This window comes from Echiichthys vipera, assembly GCF_963691815.1.
Source record: "Echiichthys vipera genome assembly, chromosome: 21".
In the NCBI taxonomy this organism is placed as follows: Eukaryota; Metazoa; Chordata; class Actinopteri; order Perciformes; family Trachinidae; genus Echiichthys; species Echiichthys vipera.
In genome coordinates this window covers 14,240,232-14,263,671 of record NC_139846.1, presented here as the reverse complement: position 1 = coordinate 14,263,671, position 23,440 = coordinate 14,240,232, and the positions used below count along the sequence as shown (strand labels likewise).

At 39.5% G+C, this 23,440-nt stretch overlaps 1 protein-coding gene across 1 annotated transcript; it reads left to right on the top strand.

Annotated features, from left to right (window-relative positions):
- The first annotated feature begins 1,697 nt into the window (after positions 1-1,697).
- On the top strand, positions 1,698-22,431 carry trpa1b (transient receptor potential cation channel, subfamily A, member 1b). Its single transcript, XM_083936176.1, has 29 exons — positions 1,698-1,740; positions 3,426-3,550; positions 3,769-3,916; positions 4,493-4,655; positions 4,860-5,035; positions 6,310-6,417; positions 6,616-6,724; positions 7,234-7,379; positions 8,154-8,290; positions 10,341-10,389; positions 11,586-11,685; positions 11,770-11,870; positions 12,391-12,566; positions 14,433-14,597; positions 14,885-14,999; positions 15,411-15,577; positions 15,715-15,805; positions 15,931-15,990; positions 16,082-16,156; positions 17,213-17,283; positions 17,458-17,614; positions 18,291-18,380; positions 18,668-18,837; positions 18,932-19,061; positions 19,218-19,400; positions 19,508-19,576; positions 21,270-21,371; positions 21,476-21,594; positions 21,914-22,431. Exons 3-29 carry the CDS (start codon positions 3,821-3,823, stop codon positions 22,125-22,127), a joined length of 3,339 nt encoding a protein of 1,112 aa, XP_083792302.1. The 5' UTR covers positions 1,698-1,740; positions 3,426-3,550; positions 3,769-3,820; the 3' UTR covers positions 22,128-22,431.
- Positions 22,432-23,440: the final 1,009 nt, after the last annotated feature.

The following is a 23,440-nucleotide window of genomic DNA, read 5'->3' as shown; positions in this document are numbered from 1 at the left end:
CATCATGCTAACATGCAGCCCATTGTCTTCCCAGGGCTTCACATATAGCACGTCTTTTTTTTGCATTCTCTGTGTTTAATACTGAGGCAGCTTTAGCATCTGTTCAAGTCTCATCAGATTTCCAACTGTAAACCCATCCCTGGCAATATTGGACAATCAGAGTGAGTGCTAGGCTGTCCATATGGGGTAAAGTCGGGGTAAAAAGAACTTTGACCCAAGAAACCTTAGTTTCCTGTTCATGTTTCATGCGTCCCGTGTGTGACTTAATTAACTAATATTAAAAACGTACCTTTTTTGTATCACCACCCAACCCTAACCAGGTAGTTTTGATGCCTAAACATAACCACTTAATATTGCTTGAATTGGCAACGTTAACCACATGTTCAACGCAAAATAGCAACCTTAGCGGAGCATCGGAGTTTGTCGCATAACTGTATGTAATGAGTTGGGGGTGAGAACAGGCTGAACATGCCCACATTGATAAAAATAACTTTCTCATGTTTACCGTGTTCACCATGGTAGTTTTTTTTCACCATCTTTGTTTTGGCCATCTTAACGTAGGTTTTACCTGACGATAGCACGAGATGAACAGTTAGGAAATTACCAAAGTTATCGAAATTCATCCTGTGGCGGAGGAGAATATTTGTACCAAAGTTTATAACAATCTATCTGGTAGTTAGCGTGACATTTCTCTAAAATCTGAAAATGTCCACCTTGAAGTGGTACTAATGGAAGAGTCAGGGGATCACCAGGATTTTTCCTCCGTGGACCATGGATCTCTGTTCAAATGTTAATTGCAATCTATTCAGTACTTATTGGACAAATCAAGTCTGAACCAAAGTGGTGATCAGAGCTCATCTATTTGAAGTGATATTCTCTCTTAGATGGTATAACATCACTCACTTTTTGAAATAAGATGAAATTTTAAAATGTCACTTCTGCTGGCATTGCAGTTATTATATACATGTTGTGTAGTCAAAGACCAGTCCACAGTCTGAGATGATACTTACTCCCTTGATGATGATGCTGGTAGAAATACTACTATAATCCTTAGTTAATGATATACCTGATCTGATAATCCTTCCTGATAAAAATTCCCAGAGGAATATTCCCTAATCCCCACCAGGAGGTCTTAGTGGTCTTCTTTATTTTATCTTGTCACTTGCTCTAAGAGAAAAAGCAACAGAACAAGCACGGGAAGTAAAGACAATAGTTTTCCTCTGCAGAGAAATAGTTTGATAAATGTTTTACAGTATTGTGTGCAGCTGGGCGGTCAAGTTTCCTCTTCGGTCTGTTGAAAATGTCAGGAAGCTTTACAAATGCTAACAATAAGGTCAGCCCAGCAAACTTGAAAAGATGGCAAAAGCTGTTTTTGACATGACTGAATACTCTGGTTCCTGTAGTGGAAAATAAGTGCCAAATTAATTACTTTTTTGCCATTATCATGTAAACGATAACACATTTCTCCTAAATACAGTATCATGCATCGAGACGCATTAACAAAAACGTATTTTGAGGGAGACAGCCGTATCCTGTTTGCTGCTTAATGTATTGCCAGCTAAATACGCTATCATATTACAACATGAGTTTGCCTGTTTCTCTGCAAAGACATCAGGAGAGTCACTGGTCACAAGGGGCAGTGTATTGCCTGCATTAGGAGACAGGCTCACCACACTATTTAAAGCCCTATTGCAGTGGTGAGGAGAACATCCAGATTGCTCAGCTCATCACACAACTACTGTAAGTATGTCATGTCTTGAACTCTGTCTTTAATGTTTCAACTTTACTGCTTATTTATCAAAAAATTTGATTAAACTAAAGATTAAATGAAAATATCAGGACTAATATTTTGTGGAATGTGGAAAATATTTTAGAGTTAAAACTTTAGCTGACGTATAACCTAAAATATCAACTTAACTAACTATAGCTGATGTACAGTAGTTGTGTTAGATTCACTTATTGTGCAGAGCGTGGGTTAAATCCAACAAGTGTCCACATCGAGTAGAGCAACAAACTTGTGTTTATTATTGAAGTTCATCGTTCATTTAACAATGAATTAACTAATAAAAAAGTTTTATAATCCCTTTGGATTTCATGTTCTGTGATCCTAATGTAATAGTTTGGTGTGACACTTTAAATTTGATTACAGTTATTTTGCTGCAAAGCTCTATTCTCACTTAAGAATCCACCTATTAATAAACTCTGATTGGTTATTAAAGATATTCAAAAGGTAATCAAGTCTTTTTTTAAATTGATTTCAAAAGCTAACATTTATCCCATATGTGTCAATAATACTATTTCATACGGTTTAATGTAAACAATGTAAGACTAAACCTTGAAAGCAAATCCTTTTCATACAATGATGTAATTCTTTAACGCAAATACACATTTGACAAGTTTTTTTAAACTGCTTTGGAAATTTTCCAGTTGCCATTAGTGCACATCCTGTACACTTGGCCTCTGCAAACAGAAGAGTGGCACGCGCGGTTACAAATGACACTTATTTACCGCTGCTGCTCGGAAACGATCTGGAAGATGACATAGGCTACAGTGGGTGGTTGGCTCATTATCAAATTAGAACAAAACAAGGCTGCATTGTGCAGGTTTTTCTGTAGCATGAATTCATATCTGGACTACAGAGGAGGGGAAGTAAGGTGCAGACGATTGGCGTTCATTGTGAGTTATCGTTAACTGGTCAAGAAGTGCAAGCCTGAAAACATTTGTTCAGATACAAACACTTTTCAGTATGTTATTACAAACATGGGTGAACTACATTGTGTTGCATTCCCGGGGAGATGGGCAGAAATGCTACATCTGTAACAGTATCAATAGTTTATATATGTGTAGCCCATAATTGGTGCGAGTCCCCCTGAAGCAAAGACCACTTCTACTTTATGATTCTTTTTCTTTATTTACTGGTCAGAGAAATCTGCAGAGCCGCCTTGGGGGAAGATAATTAAATTGATCTCCATGGTGACTACAGCGCACAGAGGTTAGAGTTAATTATTGATCTCTTATCTGGAGCCAGTGATTTTGCTCACCTTAGAGGAGCCAGTAAAGGCCCTGTTAGAACCTTCATCCAGGTGAACTGACTTGTGCAATATTTTAAACGTTTGAACACAGTTGGCGGAGAGAAATGCACTGTAATTCAAGTGAGCAATGGAAACAAAATATAGTTTCCACGAAATGACTTCCATCCATGCAGGGCAAAACTCTGCTGGTGTTTTGACCTGAGAAACAACTCCGATCAGTCACGGTGTACACCAAAGGAATGCTGCTGCATAAGGTCGAGAGGAATTCCAGTGAGAATTCTCCATAGTAATTTGCAAACCAAAAATGTCATTTGTCGTTTGGCCTTTTGATGTGACTGAAGGCCTCGTACGTACGAAACAATTACAAGGTCTCTCTCAATCTTGCTCGCCCAGGATCACCCAAGGACACCTGGGACCGACGCAAACAAGCTGCCCCCCAGCTGTGAAGAACATAATTGCTTTCTTCAACAGAAGGGCTCCAACCTACAAACACTCGGCGGATCTGAATGCCCTTCCGGGTAAAGACAAAGTCATCTGTGCCCGTAGCCCCTCATGGCAAGAGGAGCCTATGGCTTAAAGCGTTATCTTCCCTCTCAGTCACATAACACTGTGTTCTTCTAGCTTGTAAAGCAGGCTTTACTATATACTATAATGATTATAACTGTGTTGGATTTGTTTCCTGTTTTAGTATTTTGCTGTGTTCTGCATCCATGTGTGTGTTTATGCTTATATCTAGACACGTACCTTTGCCATCACCCTTCATGCCTCCATTGAGTGACAGCTGAGGGATGAACTTCAGCAGAGAGGTGGCCCGACAGACCAGTTGTTATACGTATGTGATAGAGGATGAGGATCCAGCCTTGGCTAGACTAAATGTATTTGAGGTGAGTAAATAAGACATTTATTTAATTATATAGTAAATGGACAAATGTGGATAAAAATCCATCAAGGTATACAATAAAGTATTTTAAGAGGTTTCGCTCTTCTACAAGTATTACTACTACAATATGAGGAGTGTTTATGTGACACCCCATCAGTGATCCCAACCCTGTGTTACCTTTAAGAAAGTCATTGTGAGTAGCGGAGGAGGGGTAGGATTTAGTGTTTACTTCATGTAAGTTTTCATCAGTGTTCATGAGTAATGTATTAATTGAGTTTGTGTACAAGTTTTTGTTCATTTATTGGTAATGTGTGTATTATTATTTATTTTTACTCTTTGTGTTTCTTAATTTTAGTTACATGTTCGAAAGAATGAAAGACACATTATGTCATACTTGAACCACGACGGAAACAGGACACTGATAGCTGATGATGCCTATTAGCATGACTAAGTATTAATTCTCACCATAATCTAATTGTGGTGAAATCAGAGGCAGACTAATGGAACAGTCCAAAAGGATAACAGGCTCTTCCCTTATCTTCACTCTCCTTTGATCATATTACATTCTACATTACCGTAGTTGGCTGAGAAGGGCGACCTGGCCCTCCTCGAGAACCTGGTGAGGAAGAGCCCAGAGGTCCTGAGTGAGAAAGATGAATGTGGAGCTAGTCCCCTTCATCATGCTGCAGCATGGGACCACATCGCCCTCATCCGATTCATCACCACTGTCATAGACTCACAGGGTAAGCATGCCTCCGTCATCGATCATAAGTTGCAACCCAGCACGGGTAAAATATGAGTATTGTGAATCACCATCATTTTTTTTTGTATAAAGAGTGTTTGATAGTTACATTTCAGAGTACTGTGTCTGGTAGAGTTGGCCTTATATATACAAGCACCCTTATGTATTTACATCTGTGTGTGTCTGTTTGCATGTGCTCTGCCAGATGTGAACAGCTGTGATGAGCAGGGCGGCGTGCCCCTACACTGGGCAGTGGAGAGGAACAAGGCAGAGAGCTGCAGGGCTCTTCTGGACCTCGGGGCCGACCCCAACATCCTCAACAAGGCCCTCCTGTCCCCTCTGCACCTGGCTGTCAGCCACGGACACAACAACCTGGTGGAGGTGAGCTGAAAATAACGATTTATGTGAAGTTCTCCAGTGATTTTGTGTTTTCTCACTGATAACGTGGCCATTTTTAGATAACTTAAAATGCATGGTACACTTAGATATTGATGGAACATAGAAGTGTTTTTTTTTCATTGTCACTGGAGAACACATGTTAGAACTGTTAATACTGTAACTCTATGTACAGCTGATGTTAAATGATATTTTGTAATGGATTGTTCAATGAGGACAAATTATGTTTATGTGATTTGTGCCATTGTCTGTTTGCTGGATGTATTATTATATAAAATAAAGTAGGTTTTCACTTTTACAGCCTTTGACTTGGTGATCTGGTGCAAAGCAATAAACAGTGCAAAAGACATAAAATAAAAATAAGAACATCCACAATATAATAATAAAACAAAGAAGAAGAATATTAAATATATATATATGTTATTAAAGTGTCTGTTAAAGTGTACAGTTGTTCAGAAATGTGCAAATGATTATCCAGGGGATGTAACATAATATAACATAACACAGAGTATAGAGGGTTGAAGGGAGACTATTGCAGTTTTCCCCTCGAGAAACCATTAATAACACCAGAGGGGGCTGGGGGTTTTATGAAATAAAATAAGATTCACCACCAGTTACAAACAGTCCCTGATGGAGTGAGCTGAATTATTCTTTCAAACAAAGCGTTAGTTGCTCATATAGACCCAGTACGCAAACAGGAAGCCTTATATAAAACTGTTGTATCATCTCGACTTAATAGCCTGTTCACCCTGCCACCGTCTGGCAAGCGACACAGGAGTATCTGCTGACATACCACCAGACTACAGAACAGCTTCTTTCCTCAGACTGTGAGACTCTTTAATTCCACCTCATCCCCCACCATAAAAAAAATGTTTTTTTCATTTCTCTTATGGAGCATAAAAGGGATTACAACTGCATTTTGTTGTGTCGTATGACAATACATTAACCTTGAAAATAGGAAGTCGTTAGGTTTAAACAAGGATATTGACAATCATATTATACCATCACATCTTTTATATGACTTGTCACTTAGAGCAGCCACTGCACTCTTAAGTGAACTAACAACTGTTTATGTATCTGACCAAACCTGACTCAACTATCTACTTGGAAAGACCATGTCCTGTCATCCCCATAGCATCTGGCTGCTGTCGACAAACTGACACAGTTGCTTTATGGCGGCGGCTAAAGGACATCTACAGAAAGTTGAGAACAGAAACAGGGTGGAGCTCGCTGTTAAGTTTGATCTGTGCCCCCTGCAGCTGCTGCTGTCCTACAGTGCTACGGACGGCAATCTACAGGGAGACCTCGGTAACACCCCGCTAATGCTTGCCTGCTCCATCAATAACTGTGATGCTATCAGCACACTGGTATGTACAAGAGCGATGCATTCAAACTTATGTATTCATGTCTTTGTGCACCACCCAGTAAAGGATAACTGTCCATCTGCACAGCACAGATTATGTAGCCATTCTTTATAGTGACTGCCAGCCCTTTGCAGCTTTGTCTCTGGCAAATAATTGTCTCTTGTTTGTCTTTCTCTCCATCCATTCTCCTATCTGTCAAAGATAAAGCATGGAGCTCGGCTCTGCCAGCAGAACAAGCTCGGCCATTTCCCCATGCACGCAGCTGCCTTTGCAGGTGCAAAGAAAGCCATGGAAGTGATCCTGAAGGCCGGTATGACAAAAAAAGATTGATCCATCATCAATTTTTTAAGTGCTGACAATAATGAAAAGTTTTTACAAGGCCAAACAGCACATTAAACTGACAGATAAGTAGAGAGTTCACCTCAGCCCCTAGATACGTTTAGCAGAATGCGCTACTTTGTACACAGGCCAGATGCCACACACTGACAGTGTTTATCCGCAGTGGGAGGTCTGCTTTTGCAAAACTTGGGTTGTTGGAGAAAAGGCTTAGTCAGAGCACAAAATATTTATGATATGTATGTGATGGCTCAGCAAGGGAATTAAAGGATATTTACATTTTTGTGCTATTTGTGAATTAAAACAGACAGCCCACCATGAACGGACATAAGTTCCTTCCACTAAATAACAAAAAGAACCTAAATATTCATAAAGGGCGTTTTGAAATGAAGCAAATTAAACAAATGTTTATAACCAAAAGCTTTAACTTAGAAACCTTCATCATTCACAATTGAAAGAGCTGATTTATTTCTCTGCTGGCAGGAGAGAAGTTAGGGCACCAACCTGAAGCTCACATCAACTATATAGACAAGTCCCGGAGCAGTCCCCTCCATCTGGCCGTACGTGGCGGGAATATCGAGGCCATCGGTTTCTGCATTGCTAATGGTGCCAAAATTGACCAGCAACAGGTACTGACATCACAAAACAAAAATGTAAATCTCTTTCTTACATAATCTGTGCTTTGCATAATCATTCGAGTTTGGGCAGGCATTAATTTGGTTGTCACCACTGTTTTTCCTACCATTCTGCATCACACTGTCGTAAACATATCAACACTTGGGAGCTGCAGATTACAAATCTTGCTTTCCATCTGTCCATTGCATGCTTTGTCAGAATTGCATTGTGTTTTAAATACAGTATATATATATATATATATATATCTCATTTGCCTACACCTGTAAAGCATTTTCCTGCAAAGGGTCTCTGTTAAAGCACGTCGGCCTTATCGTGCCCCATCTGGGAGTGATCGTTATGTATAGCTCCGGGGTAGTGGCCAGAGCTACAGCAGGAATAGGGAGTACAGTAATAGCTTTGGTTGGCTAAATTGATACAAATTACCCCCACTTACACTGTGAGGCTGAGTGGAGCGATCACTGGCCTCCTCCTGCCAATCCTAGTTATCTCATTAAGGGCTTGTGTTACAGCCCCGAGTGTCCAGCCAGTAGGTCTGGAAGATACTTTGCTAATGTTTCACTTGGGAAGTGTACAACCCGTATGTCTGTTAGTGAGTACATGCATGCATACTAATTCTTATGTGTATTTTTTATGTTCTCTGTCTAATTCAGTATGTCACAGTGTCTCTGTATGGAGCAGGCATGATTGTATTCACAGAGCTTGTGAATATTCATTGTATTTATTCATAATTCATCACTTATAATGAAACCATGTTTTGTGCTGTTCAGAATGACAGGACTACACCGCTTCATTTGGCCTGCACCCAGGGCGCTACTGAGGTAGTCAAACTGATGCTGTCGTCCTTTGACCAAGTGGAAGACATCATCAACCTAACTGATGGGGCGTCTCAGACCCCTTTACACAGGTGAGCGTACCCTCGTGAGCCATTTGCACATTTGACTTGATATTATAGCCTACATTTAGTTTGATGAGGTACTATAGCTGTTTTTTATAAGACCATTATGACTTAAAATAATCGCTCAACATGTTGGGAAATAGGCTTTTTTGCTCTCTTGAGTAGTTATGAGTGAGACTATTTCTTGGACGGCGCTGGTGCAGTGACTGTATGACGCATCATTATTGTGATATTGCCAGGCAACCAATGTAGATCCAGTGATAATCTTATCAAAGCCACCTGTAAAGGCACCCACCTGTTACTCAAAGAAGCTGTGCCCTTTATTTTGCATAACTTTAAGCCTCAGTATAATTTTAACAGGTGAGTTATTTCAAAATTCACCCCCAATACTGTTGTCATGAACAGGGAAATTAGCTTTAGAGACCGACACCAGCTGTAACCATGTTTATTTTTGCTGTAAAGTTGGGCATTTTAATATGAGGGTCCATGGGGATTTACTTCAAGTGGCCATTTGAGGAACTGCAGTTTTTGGCACTTCTGCGTTGGCTTCAATTCTCATCCCAGGAAGTTGCCGTTCCATTACCCTCATCTTAAATCTCTAATCCCCCTAACCGTGCCTAGATCTAGCCAACCCATTCAACAAAGGCATCCAGTACTAGCTAATCAGAGGTAGGTTATGCCTTTGTCTGTCACTCCATCTCTTCTAGCATCAATCAAACCACAAATTGTTGTCAGATTCAACAAACAACAAAAGGACATAAGTTCTTCATCAGGGAGCTTTAGACGTGCTTTTGTGATTTAGTTGCATTCGGTCTGAGCAAGGCTCGTTTTCCCACTGTCTCTTGTCTTTATGTTAAGCTGTGCTAATCAGCTGCTAGCTGTTGCGTCATATTTGGTGAGACTTGATCAGAATCTGACCTCCACACGCGGAGGGAGTGACTTCATTCTCTCCTCAGGATGTCAGTACTTCATTATATCTTTACCTTGACAAAAGGTGTTTGCTGCTATATTAATGTTCTCAATATTGAGTACATTGTCTTTAAGGAATACCTTTTGAGGCCAATTAAACCAACACTGGGATTAGGACCTTAATCTTTTCAATTGAATATTTGCAACCTGCAGGGTTCGAGTTAATGTGCACAATGTTTTTGCAATTTTAGTTCAACTAAGACTTTGCACTGATGACGAATTGCAAACCATCTTGACAGTGCTGAGGAAACAGATAGAAAAAGCTATATTTTAAGTTATATCTCACAATCCATTCTTCTCCCAAAGAGATGTGCCATGGTCTGCAGCCGGTCTAGAGACAGGAACGGATGGTACATATGTTCCCTGGAGTCAACTTTATGACTACTAATTCACCGAGAGCATAAAAAATCACATCACCAAGGTTACAGCACCACTTTTTTCACACAAGGACATGAGAATGAATTTGTTTTTTCAAAAAGATGTTAATCTGCAGAAATACTTATTTTTATATATAAAGGTATATATACATTAAGATATAGATATAGATTTATGTGATGTCACAGTTTTGGATTGCTTCATGTACACCACTGTGCTTAAATGTGGAATATCTGTTAGAAATGACCTCAACTGTTTGCTAGTGCTGTGCAGATCAACCTTTTTGCATAATGTCAACACTATAACACTATGACTAACAAGAGGAACACAGATATGAAACCCTTGGGTATGGCTGGCTGACTAATGGACTTTAATTGGGGACAATAATAATGATATGAATACATAATAAAGATACGTTTCCCACATTGATTTTATCTAAAAGTAATTTGTGTTGGCAGAGACAGAAGCAGAGTAAAGCCTTGTAAAAGGAAAGTCGGAGGGGGGGGTAGATCTTTGCGTGTAGAATGTAGAATTTCACCAGAATACCAGGAATACTAATAAAAGTGCATCATTGACGTAAGCCATTACAATCGGGGAGATAAAAAAAGTAAACACTGAGGAAAATCTGGTTGTTATATCCTGCTCTGACAAGGCAGAATTTGAATTTAACATTTGACAGCATTGGTGTGTGGTATTGCTGTGTTTACTTTTCCAGGGCTACAATATTTGACCACACAGAGCTGGCAGAGTACCTAATTTCTTTGGTAAATAACACACACACACACACACACACACACACACACACACACACACACACACACACACACACACACACACACACACACACACACACACACACACACACACACACAGTGGAGTGTTTTATTGATGTGGCTGTTTTAAGAGCACTGATTTATAAATGTATTATTTTGTATTCACTTTTTTCTTTTACGGTAACACCTGTTAAGCAGAAGGCATTCTTAACATTAATATCAGGGACAAATCATGTGCAACAAATTGCATTAAGGACAGCAAAATTGCTTTTTTTTCTGTAGTAAAACTCCAATTGTGCAAAGTAAAGGGCACTCACTATATTTGCAATATCAAACACAACTCTTAGTAAATGTGAAAGGTGCTACCCATTGACTGTAGACCATCTGTAGCCATCTGTTGTACTTCATAGACAGTTTTAACACAACTGTGTTGCCAGGTAGAGGCTGGGGTCCAAGTTCATGTCGTTCTCTCATTCTGTAAGCAAACACTGCAACAGGGGGAAAAGCTGAACACACTGAGCTGAGCGTGTTTATCTTTGAAATCATGAAACGGTCTACAAAGATTGACATCACTTGGCACAAAAGACAAGCGAATTGCTTTGAGATTTTGGCTTGGTGTTTGATTTCAATATGTTGAACTAACAAATCCGGCCATGACATCGATAACTCTTAGTTAACTGACAGCTCGTTCAGCCCTGTAATGCAACGTATTAATATACAGTACGCTAGCTAATTAACCTATGCTTTGGAAGTACAGTAGCACACCATTAGGCTACCATTTGGGGTAGCAAGCTAGTTAGCCGGACTCTACTGGACAGCACCTACTGTATGTTAAAGCCAACAAACACGCTGTTTAAAACATTCCTTCCCCATGCATTGTTGCTGCCACAACGCTTAAAAATCTTAAAAATCAATATCTAAAATGTACTCCATTCTATTTTTTTATCGAGCCAAAATTGTGCATTAACCACACAGCACATCTACTGTTACACATCTAATCCAACAACATGAGAAATTCAGGGAGCTTCATTTGCTCCGTAAATATTTAAAATAGTGCACACTGCTCGCTACATGTATGTCAAATGCAGTGTAGAATTTAATATAGATGCTTCTAATTTTCCTATGATCTCATTTGCAACAATAATTAATGAGGCAATTATAAGGTTTTAAGTACATTCTCTCCTCAGGGGGCAGACCTTAACAGCACTGACTGTAAAGGAAACACTCCCTTGCTGCTGGCTACGAGTTGTGGAGCATGGAGAACTGTGTCTCTGCTCCTGTCAAAAGGTGAGATATGTTGCTGTATATGCACCGCCAACAATGCTTATATCTTTTGTATCATGCATGATGACACATGTTTATATCTTTAAGGGGCAAATGTAAACGTGACAGACAGATGTGGTTGTACCTTCCTTCACCTGGCCATTCTCCAGCCCAAGGGTCTGAAAAACCTCAGAGAAGAAGTGCTGCAGGTACCTTCGATCAATGCGGCCTGTTGGGGACTCATTGGATGCACTGTATGCTGCTTAGACAGAGATGTCAGATTCGATTAGAATTTAATCACTATAATGTTCTTGATCAATTTGACCTGAGCCTGCATTCAAGGCTGGACGGAGTTTATTATACTGTCACTAAGCCTTTTTAAACATTGTAAGCTTTAGCTAAAGCTACAATGATGCCTTCAAAATGAGCCACAGAGGAAGGCTGATATATTTACACTTGACGGTTGCTTACACATGTATGAACCGGATATATTTGTGTCTGTGTTCAAATGTTATAACGCTACATTATTATTTCTGTAATCTTAGTAATATATGTGTGTGTGGGTGTTTATGTTTGTATTTAGCTGTAGCCATGGCAGGCGTTATATAATATGTGTCCTTTTCTTTGCCGCAGCATACTTAAGTCTTTTGCATGTGTGCTTTGTTTAATACACATATTATTAGACATTATAATGAATGAATGCATTCATGTGTTTATGTCTAACTTTAGAGTGTAGCTGTGAAGGCACTGCTGAGCTGTGAGGATAATGAGGGCTGCACCCCGCTCCACTACGCTTGCAGACTGGGTATCCATGAGTCAGTGAAGAACATGCTGGGCCTCTCGGGGCAGGTCGGCCTCGCATGCAAGTCGAAAGACAAGAAGTCTGCCCTACACTTTGCTGCTCAGTGAGTTCGATTGGTCCCTGAGGGCATGACTTCCCATACAATTGAACTAAGCAATAGTGATTTGACCTGATTTGAACTCAAAGTTCTTCCAAGTTTGCAAATTTGATCAAAGAAGTGCCAGAAATGTCACATTGACACATTGTGTGAGATGCAGTGTATATACCATGTTCCTTTTATATTGTTTCTGCTGTGTTGTTTTAAAGCTGCAGCATTCTGGAGCAATTACTTTCTGCATAACAGAATTTGTTCATTTTTTTATTTTTTTTGGGAGGATAGCTTTATTATTGGGGGGTAGCTACATGTCTTTCTTGTCTTAAAAAATGCCAGAAGTTACTCAGTAACAAGTGTTGTGTGTTGATCAATGGTGCCACAAGAGTATAAAACATTAATCAAAAATGGCTCCTTGGAGCAGCTTGACTTACGATCTTCCTGAAGCCAAGACTTTTATCTCTGTAATTGAAAAACTGTGGTCAGATGAAAAATGAACAATGTGCCTTCTTTAAAACTGTCTCCTCTCTGCTCAGTTGTTTTAATTCGGCAATCAATTTCTGTGCTCGAAAGCCTTTTGATGATTAATACTCATGGCATACATATTATATAGTGACCCAAAGGAACCGTCATAAGAATAGGATTCAATTAGCGAGGCACATGTAAAGAAATGTCACTAATAGAGTGAAATGAGCGGACATTCAACATTATTATTATTGATTTTCTATCATGTTCACCTATTTCATTAGAGGTAGAGAGCAAATGAAGGCTGCGCTATGATATCATACTTTACTTCTCATAGACGCTTCATTCGCTTCCCCCACTGGTCCCACTGCACCGACACAAAGTGCTGCTGACCTTCTTAAAAGGTTCAGAGACAAAGAAAGATCATAGCAAGCCAATATTTTACTTGTGTATATGTCCTCTCGTAGTATGCAGCGCCATTAGTCATTAACACTCCCCGACACTTTTGTTGTACCTATATATTACCTACAGGTTCATGCCCTGTAACAGCAATCTTAAGTGTCTTTGAGCAAGATACTCAATCGACAAGATGAACTGAGCTGTAACTGCCCTGGACATCTGGCTTTGTTCTACCATGGGTCTTGCACAAAATGCCTTTTCATTTCAGAGCTCATCCAAGCAAAACAGTGAAAAAAAATATTCTTCCACACCTTACTGCTTCTCCTCATACCTCTATTCTTCAAAGGTTCCATATTGTAAAAAGTGAGATTTTAATGTCTTTTGGGGTTATAGAGCAATTGGAGGTACTATATAGCTCAAGGGACTTATCAAAATGCTCAATCCACGGCCCGTATTCAGTAACTGTGCCTTTATATGAGCAGCCAGGACTTCCGTGCAGTTATGATGTCAAAATTATACTATTAATCAAGTGTAGCTACAGTGCCGTTTCATTTCCCGGCAGCAGTGATGGTGTAGCGACCTTGACAGCGCAGATGTGGAAGGCCTAGAAATGCTGACCAATCAGAGCAGACTAGGCTTTCTTGGGAGGGGGGCTTAAAGGAGTCACATATTTCCAGACCATAATCCAGCACTTGAGTCTAGAAATGGGATAGGGATAGGGGAAAACAATTGCTCTGGCTTGTTTGTATTTCTCTAAACCAATCAGAATAATGTTGAGCAGAGCTAAGCTGATGGTGCCCTTGCAAAAATAGATAGCAGAGAGCCTGATATCCAGCCTGACTATAGGGTTAAAGAGACATGTCCTTTAACAGGTTATTATAGTTAGAATTAGACAGACAGTATGAGAAAAAGAAAGTGTTTTTTGAACATTAAAGCATGGGAACATGTTCTATCTATCATGTTCCCGAAATCCATGTTTGAAGTTGAAACTAAGCATAATATGTCCCCTTTAAGGTATGGGCGCCTCAATACTTGTCAGCGACTACTGGAGACCATCACAGACTCTCGTCTGCTAAATGAAGGTGACGAGCGAGGCTTAACGCCGCTCCATTTGGCTTCAAGAGAGGGGCACACCAAGGTGGTACAGCTGTTGCTGCGCAAAGGAGCTCTCTTTCACAGGTAAACATGATGAGGGAAAACATGCAAAAGCATGATGCAAAAGCATGATGTATATGCTACCATCTGTACTGTTTACTTACAACCCTGCAGTGGTTGAAGTTTACAGCATACAAAGCAATGTTTATACATATCAGCAATTCGAGGTAGTTGGGCATTCTTGTCTACAGTGATTTAAGAGGAAACACTTGTAAAGTACAACACTGTTGTCAATGTCTTGTATCTTCTCCATGTGCCTTGGAAGTAGAGGAAATTGTCCCAGAAAGTGTTACTCTGCTTCTTGTTTACAGTGATTACAGGGGCTGGACATGTCTGCACCACGCTGCATCTGCAGGATACACACAAACTATGGACATTCTCCTGTCAGCCAATCTCAAATTACTGGATAAAAAAGATGAAGATGGGGTATGAATTACTATGAACAATTTCTAAAGGAGTCAACCTATCCGTTATCAATACACTATCTGTTTGACACTTTTGACACTAAATCTTTATTTTACTTTAGTTTGTAAATATCTCTGTAAAATTCAGTATATATATATATAGTCACTACACTAATGACCAGGGTCACGCTTTCTATGAAGACGATGATAACTTATGATACGCATGGACTATTATAGCAAACTATGAGTCTTTACTCCAGCTGATTGTTGAGGTGTATATTGTTGCGTAGGTAGTCATTATGAATTACTGTATAAGTCCCATCAGTCAACCTCTAAGTGTTACCTTAACTACAAATAGCGCTAGATACATGAGAAATCTCTGTTCTATGATAAATGCATGAGTACTGTGTCCCAATATGTGCTGATGTACCAGAATACTGCACTCCACATCGCAGCGAGAGAGGGACATGTGGTTGCAGTCAGGCTTCTGCTGGGTCAGGGAGCAGAGCTCACCTTAAACAAAAATGACACGTCCTTCCTCCATGAAGCTCTGCAAAATGGGAGGAAAGATTTAGTCAATGCTGTGATTGACAGTGAGAGGTATGTAATCGATACAAGTACGTATGTTCTGGTGAGAAAACGAGCTTCTTGTACTGTAGATGTTTTTATTATTACGAGTACCAAGTCTACAGATGCTGCGGTGACTTTAAGATTAATTTGTGATTATCTTCTTCCAGATGTACTGAGGCTTTGAGACTGTTCATACCGGGTTCTAGCCAGCGAAGTCCCATACTAGACATGATTGAGTTTCTGCCTGAGACCTACAAGGTTAGCCTCTGGAAGAGAAAGTTTATTTCTGCACTTCAGTATGCCGCTGGTGCTAGTTGTTTCTCTGTAAGAGTTGTAAAGGCCTAAGATTCTCTCTTACTGTGTTTTTCTTCTTTTTTTAATAGCACCTATTGGACCGCTGTGTGAGGGAATCTGATGATGATTGCAACAGTCCTGACTATCATGTAATGAACCTACAAACTGCACTAAAAAAAACAAAGTCTTTATTGTCTAAAGCATAGGTAAAGAATACTAAACAATTCTTTATGTGTGTAGATTGAATACGATTTCACATGGCTCCAAGCTCCCCTGGCAAAGACGAAGTTAACTCGACCACTAGCTGCGCTCAACGTAAGCAACTATTATTTACTCTCAGATGTCATTTTGATGCAGCAGAATGCAAATAACCTACCCCGGTGACTAAGTTGTAAATTTCTATTATAGTCATGCATCGCCTTCTGATGAGGCTCTGTAGGCTTAACCACTCACCTTCATGTATCCACAGGCTCACATTTAGCATCTATTGGCTAGAAGGGACGATGGTGACTTTTTCTTCATTCACTTTTATAGCAGAGGTTTTGTTTCCTCATATGTACATTTGAAATGTTTAACAATAACATATTCCTGCGGTTCTATCCCTCTATTCTAATGTTTTGTAGGAAACAGACAAATAAAATCTGGCTAGGGTGCCTCGAGTCAACTTGAACAATTGTGAGGCCCACTGCTCAGTGCAGACTGTGGGTCAGTCTCTCTCCTCGAGGGGCAACATAAATTAACCTGAAAAACCTGAAATAAATATAACATGTCTAAAAAGTGTAGGAAGAGGTTTTTCCTTTGTCCTGTCCACCCCTTCTTCAATGACAACTCATTATTTACTGATCATCATCGCGTGTGACAGGCGATTTTTTTGCTTTCCGTTGGAGGTGTAAGCAATGACCCTAACAAAAGCTCTATGGTGGCCATCTGCACCTGAATTCATTTTGTGATGTTAAATGTTCCCGTTTCAAAGTTAATTCAAAATGGGTTAAATCTGCATGAAAAGGTTCCCAGATACGCTTTTTGTGAGTGGCCAAGTCTAATACTGGCTCTGTCAGATCATTGAATTAAAGATGTATTATGTATTCTTTGTTATACAGTCATTAACACTGCAACCCTCATTTCTTATTTTACTCTTATACACGGTGGCATTGTATTATTGGATTCATTACAAAACCAATTCTCATCTACCACAAAATGTTAGAAACACTTCATGGCTGCTGAAGTAATCCTACATTATGCCTCTGGGAGATCAATAAGATGCATACACTTTTATATCTTTTAGGCTTCAGCTGTCAGGCTGTTCTTTATTCCCGCTTGTAGAAAATGTGCCATTAACAGCAGAGTATATTTCTGCTCATCTTTCTGCAGGCGATGGTGCAGTACAACCGCATTGAACTTCTTAACCACCCTGTCTGCAAAAAGTACCTAGCAATGAAGTGGTGTGTATTCGTCACTCAACCCCCGAGAGTGACATTTCTTATTCCCATGGGTTGTGATACTGAGCACACTGCGATAAAGATTATTTGTTCTGCCGAATGCACCAAATACAAATGCATTATTTACTTTGAGGGGCATTCTTCTAGTGTTAAAACCTTCTTTCTTTCAATCCGCAGGATTGCATACGGGAGCAAGGCTCATGTGCTCAACATGTTTTTCTACCTGTTAGGCCTGCTGCCCCTCACTCACCTGATTGTGGCTCTGAGGCCCACTCTGATCATCACTGACGCGGGTCAGCACAATATCACCATGGTGCCCACGTCTTTCACAGAGGTACCAAAGACAATCATAATCAGCATTAAAGGTCCCATAACTTGCTAATTTTCAGGTTTGTACTTGTATATTTTTTTTTTACTAGAACATGTTAACATGGTATAATGTGCAATAGACCCATTATTTTTCTGACATTGTCTGAATATATCTTTATTCACTCTCGGTCTGAAACGCTCCGTTTAGCGCCTGTCTTTTTATGAAGAAGTCCTGACGGCTTGTTTAAAGTCAGTTTCTGAATATGCGCTGTGGGCATTTTTCTGTGGAAGTGTTTTGACTGAGCATTCACAGTATTTAATATTTATGAAGACCTCGACCTGCATTATAATTTAAAAAAAGGTTTGGAAATCGCACTTTTTGATTTATAAGGGACCTTTCAATAACTTGAAGCTCTCTGTGTTGTTTCACACTTGATGATTATCATGATGCAATCCCTACATAAACAATATACTATTGTTCCTGTTATTCTCATATTTTATATTTCCCTGTGTTTATATTGCTCATATTTTCTATATTTCTTTGTTTATATTGTTTGTTACAATGTATTGTTTCTTATTGATGCTTTTTCTATGTTTGCGATCCACTTTGCTGCTATTAGAAGGACATCTCCCCTTTGTGGGACTAATAAAGGAATATCTTATCTTATCTAAAGTAAATCTTTGTGTCCTTCGTTTCACAGCAAAGTCTGCCCGTGTCCATCAGTATGGTAATGGTCTTGGTCATGAACATCTACTCCATATTGAAGGAACTGGTGCAGATATCACAACAGGTACTGTTACGCGAGTATCATTACCTCTCATGAAGCACATACATAAATCTTTTCAGCACCAGGTTGGTGTGATGGATGAGCAGGATCACTGAATGACCACAGTCAGAATGTCACCTCCAAACTCTATCCTAGTCATTTTGATTTAACTATAAGAAGCCTTTCCACATCACTTCACATGATCGGTCATATACAGTGTCATTTTCATGAACATGAGCGGGAGCATTTCTTTGTCTAATTATTTTGTGTTTTTTTTTAAACTTTTTTTCTTCTTTTCTTGTCACTAAAAGCGCTGGAATTACTTCAAGGATTATTCCAACCAGAGTGACTGGTTTTCAGCAGTCCTCTCCCTTCTGTTCATCATTCCCACAATGCTCAATGTAGACGGTTCTTTACACTGGCAAGCAGGGGCAATGGCAGTGTTAAGCTCCTGGGTTGGATTTCTCCTTTATCTCCAGAGGTACTCTTCATTCTGACTTAATAGCGCCATTCAAATATGTCCTTTTCTGTGTCACGTAGAGGCCGCTAACTGTTATTACCTCCTGTTTCTCCAGGTTTGAAGGCGTTGGTATCTATGTTGTGATGTTTTGGGAGATCATGAAGACACTGGTCCGCATTGTGATGCTGTTCGTGTACCTGATGTTAGCATTCAGTTTGGCATTCTATGCGCTGATGCTCAACCAGGTAGATGAAGAAAGCAGTAATCAAAATACAGTCAGACTAAAAGTCCCTTTAGTCCAGTGTTTTAATTGTATACCCCCTTTAAAAAAGTGATGCAGTATTTGACTATAGATAAAGCTACAGATGAAGCTTGTAATATTATTTTTTTTTTACTTTTAGAAAGAGTTTGAAAGCGTGCCACTCTCAGTGATACAAACCTTTGTGATGATGGTCGGGGAACTGAACTACCAAAACAACTTCCTGGAGGCTTTTCTAAAGAATGAGCTTCCTTTTGGTATCCTGACTTACTTAATTTTTGTGCAATTTGTGTTTCTCATGCCAATACTGCTGGTGAACCTGATGGTAAGTATGCTCCTACAGCCTGTTGTCCCCATTTGCATTGACTCCTTCCAGACATCTCTACTTTTTACAATAAATCTGACATGGTCGGTGTTTCGATTGTGTGACAGATTGGTTTAGCAGTTGGAGACATTGCCGAAGTACAAAGAAATGCTGCCCTGAAAAGAATAGGCATGCAGGTATGTGCGGAAATAGCATGGAGTTCTTTTGTTTGTTCTTTTCTTTGTAATGTATGTTGCATTTCCACAACAGAAGACATTACATCATTTATCCAGCTTGTTCTGTGCTTGCCCAGTCTGCCATGGCTACACTTGATGGACCACAAGTATAACACAAGAGCCAGTAAAAGGATGCTGTGGTATTTTTTTCCTTGAAGCCTTTTAACGAGTAGACTTGAAACATGTTTAATGCAATTGGATTTCAATATAAACACAGCCTGTGCAGTTAAGGCAGCATTATTGTGAGAAGAGGCTATTGTGATGGATGTACTTTAAATATAATCAATAATATATTTAAAATTTACTTTTATATTATATTTATATATTTATAATTATAATTGTTAGATTAAAGGTCCCATATTTAAAATAAAAGATTTTTATTTATGTATTATAGAGCAGGTCGAGGTGCTATATAAATCATGTTAAAGTATCAAATTGCTCAGTCCTAAGAGAAAATGCACACAGCACAAAGTCCGATTCTGTGCCTTTAAACCAGACGTCAGGACTTCTGTAGAGTTGTAATGTCACAATTATACTTTACATATATCTTAATCAGGAGAGAGCTATTTAGAGTGAAGAATAAATTAATTGCACACAGAAATAAAGTGAATTGTGAATCGTCTTTGGCTTTAAAATCCCATCGTAGCATTGCATATTAGTGGGAAGTGATGTTATGATTAGTTTAAAAATATTCCGCCCCTACAGTCGAGACACTGGATGAAGGGATGTGGACAAGGATTGTGTACTGGAGGTGATGGAGACTGGAGGGGAATGGGATGGAGGAAGGACAACTAATAACAACTGACAGCAGCAGAAGGGAGTTTGGCAGCAAAGATGTGATAGGCCTAGGGAAATGGTGGCAGAAGTTGGTTGGTTTAACATGAGTGAACGCTCATAATCAGCTGGTGTACTACTGGGAACCAGAGGAATTGTGAATCTACATCACTAAGCTTCATGTAGAAAAAGTCAAAGCCTCAAATGAACCGTGAATACAGGTGTATTCCTACGTGGTCTCATGGGAGGGCGTATAAATAGCACGCCACTTTTCATGACTTTCATGACTTTTCACGTGCATGTCTACGCATATTAAGCTTTTCGCGTGTCATTTAACGCCCGTAGTTCCCCAGGGTTAGGGTTAGGGTTAGGGTCAGGGTTAGGGTTAGGGTTAGGGCATTTCACGCCCGTTATTTCAGCCATCCTTCACATGAAATATGGATTTAAAAACAACCCTCTGACAGAAAGCTCCACCACTTCATATTTCTCCGCAAGGTGGCGGAGAAATACGAACACGTGGGTTTTCCCTCAATGACATTTGTGCGTCAAATGACAACGCCATCACTGCACTATACAAGTCAATTGAGACTACATGGCGTGAAATGACACGCAAAAATCATGAAATGCGTTGTAATTATACGCGAGAAGGCTTGAGAGAAATAGCGTGTCATTCACATGCCTTTTGGTAAGACCAGGCTTTGTATTCAGACAGACAGTGTGAAAAAAAGAATGTGTTTTTGCAAAATAAAAGCATATAAAGATGTAAAAACCCAAAATACAAGTATGAACCTGAAAATGAGCATAATATGAGAACTTTTGGGTCAAACAGAACTCTTCAAAGCTGCACCTCTGACTAACTAATCTGTATTTCTGATCCCAGATTGAGCTCCACACTGCTCTGGAAGACAAGCTGCCTTACTGGTTCATGAAACGAGTCGACAAACCCTCCCTCATCATCTACCCCAATCGCAACTGCTCCAGGGTATGTGCTTGAGACTTTCTAAATACAGATACTGTACAACATATTGTTTGTCTTTGTAACCTATGTCAGTTCCCTTTCTTAATCCTCTCCACTTTTGTCAAAAGAATTATATATGGCAGTTATTCACAGGTGAGGATGAGACAAATGATGCCTGGATGCGTCTGCAGGTTAAATCACAGAACTGCACTATGCTGGAGAATGAGCTCAAAAAGCAAAAGCACAGGTAGGGCACTCTTGATAATCACATGAAGGTCAGTTTTCTTTTCCCTGGAATCATAAAACTATCTTAAATAATGAGGTTATGAGTTTTTGTAATTAAAAAAGAGGAATGCAACACCTACAGTATGGAAGTTCAAGCAATTAATAGTATTTTTTGATGCATGAGTGGCCCCTAGTGGTTACAAAGAAATACAAAAAAGATGTGACTCACTGTATTCCTCTCTCTAATAAAATGGGACCACTCTCAAAAAGCCTGATTATAAATCTACTCAAGGTTAGATTTAGACTCAAGAGTCACTCAAACGGATGTTTTCCCTTCGTAGGATGAAAGATGTGTCAAGCATGATGGAGAAGCAGCACAACATCCTGAAGCTCATCATCCAGAAGATGGAGATCACCTCGGAGGCGGATGACTACGATGGCCCCACGAACCCCAGAAGCAACGCGTGGCCAAGCTTGGGTCAGGCTAAGCCGAGAGGACACAGAGTGTCGCGGTGGGTCCCACTGTTGAAGGCCATCGAGTCCACAACAAAGTGAAGAGGATGAGACAAGTAAAATGTCTGAACATAGCAACAATTATATCATCCTACGGACCGAATTATCACAATAGTATAGGTATAAATGGCATAATTATGGCTGCTGCAATGTTATTCATTATATGTTGAACTCATATCCGCTACATACATGCTTTATATTGTAACTTTTTGTAAAACTAATTAGGTGTTTTTAACAAAGTTGTCTAAAATATCGTGTCGTTTGATGATGTTATTGTAAGTTATAGCTGAAACTAAAACCGCCACTAAAAGTAGACTTGAAAGTAGAATAAAAGTGTTGCACTCCATTTCTCTTTTTTATTCAGATGTTTGTTATTCTTGAAGACGGCTCGAGGGCTGAATCATCGTGAGAATAAAAAAAGAGAATTGCATATGGAAGGAGAGTGTGCAACACCTTTTTCCTACTTTCATTACAGCAAATGTGGTCATTGTACGCTGAAACACTAAGTTGCGCTTGTGACCCACTGACAAATGTCAAAGTCATGTTGTGGTGTGTAAGCACCTGTCTGCACATTGTAGCTGTTTATGGAATGCTTTCATATGTATTTATGTGAGTAAAGTCAGTAAAATATCTTAAAAGTTTTGACTTTTTTTAATTATCTTTTTTTGAGACACAGGCATAATTTAAAGCTGCAATAAGAGCTGAGAGGACATCTCACATCTCCAATGTATGGATGAATTACTGTGGCATGTTAATTTCGACAAGGATTTCTTGGACGAGAAAATGTACCAATATACTATGCTATTTTTGCAGAAGAGATAGATAGATTTTAGGTTTTGACTAAATACATTTTAAGCTTTTACATTTCCAATCAGCTAAAATTCTCTCAAAAGTGACTATTTAATTAAATTTTACTTTGATTTTTCAAATGTATTACGTACATATTACATAACTGATTTCTGGACTCTTTGTCGTGCTACTTGAAAGCTTCTGGGCTGGGCATAATTTATTGCGTGACACAGTAATAGAAAAAAAACTTCCAAAACTTTTTTTTTTTAAATGGATTATTGCCTGTGACTGGTGCACTGCCTTGTTGTCACACAGCAGCTTAATGCTTCAGTGGGGTTATGGGAATCAGGCACAGAGAGAGAGGCCTCTGACATCATGAGCTTGCACCTGTCCCTCTGCTTCTCCAGCGCAGGGCCCCGATAGAGGTCATGACCCCTAAAAGTCTTCGCTGATAGACAAATGCTAGCTCCCCCCTTCAAGTCAAGGTTTAAGTGATATGTATCACTACTGGCCCTGAATTTAATTATTCCCAGAGCAAATATAATAACCATGTAACCATCAATTAT

Bases quoted from the DNA above. Each gene is read 5' to 3' on its own strand.
- trpa1b (XM_083936176.1), top strand. From the start codon at position 3,821: ATGAACTTCAGCAGAGAGGTGGCCCGACAGACCAGTTGTTATACGTAT. The intron at 15,806-15,930 runs GTTAGCCTCTGG...TTTTTTTAATAG, and splicing joins TTCTGCCTGAGACCTACAAG to CACCTATTGGACCGCTGTGT. The intron at 19,577-21,269 runs GTATGTGCGGAA...TTCTGATCCCAG, and splicing joins TGAAAAGAATAGGCATGCAG to ATTGAGCTCCACACTGCTCT.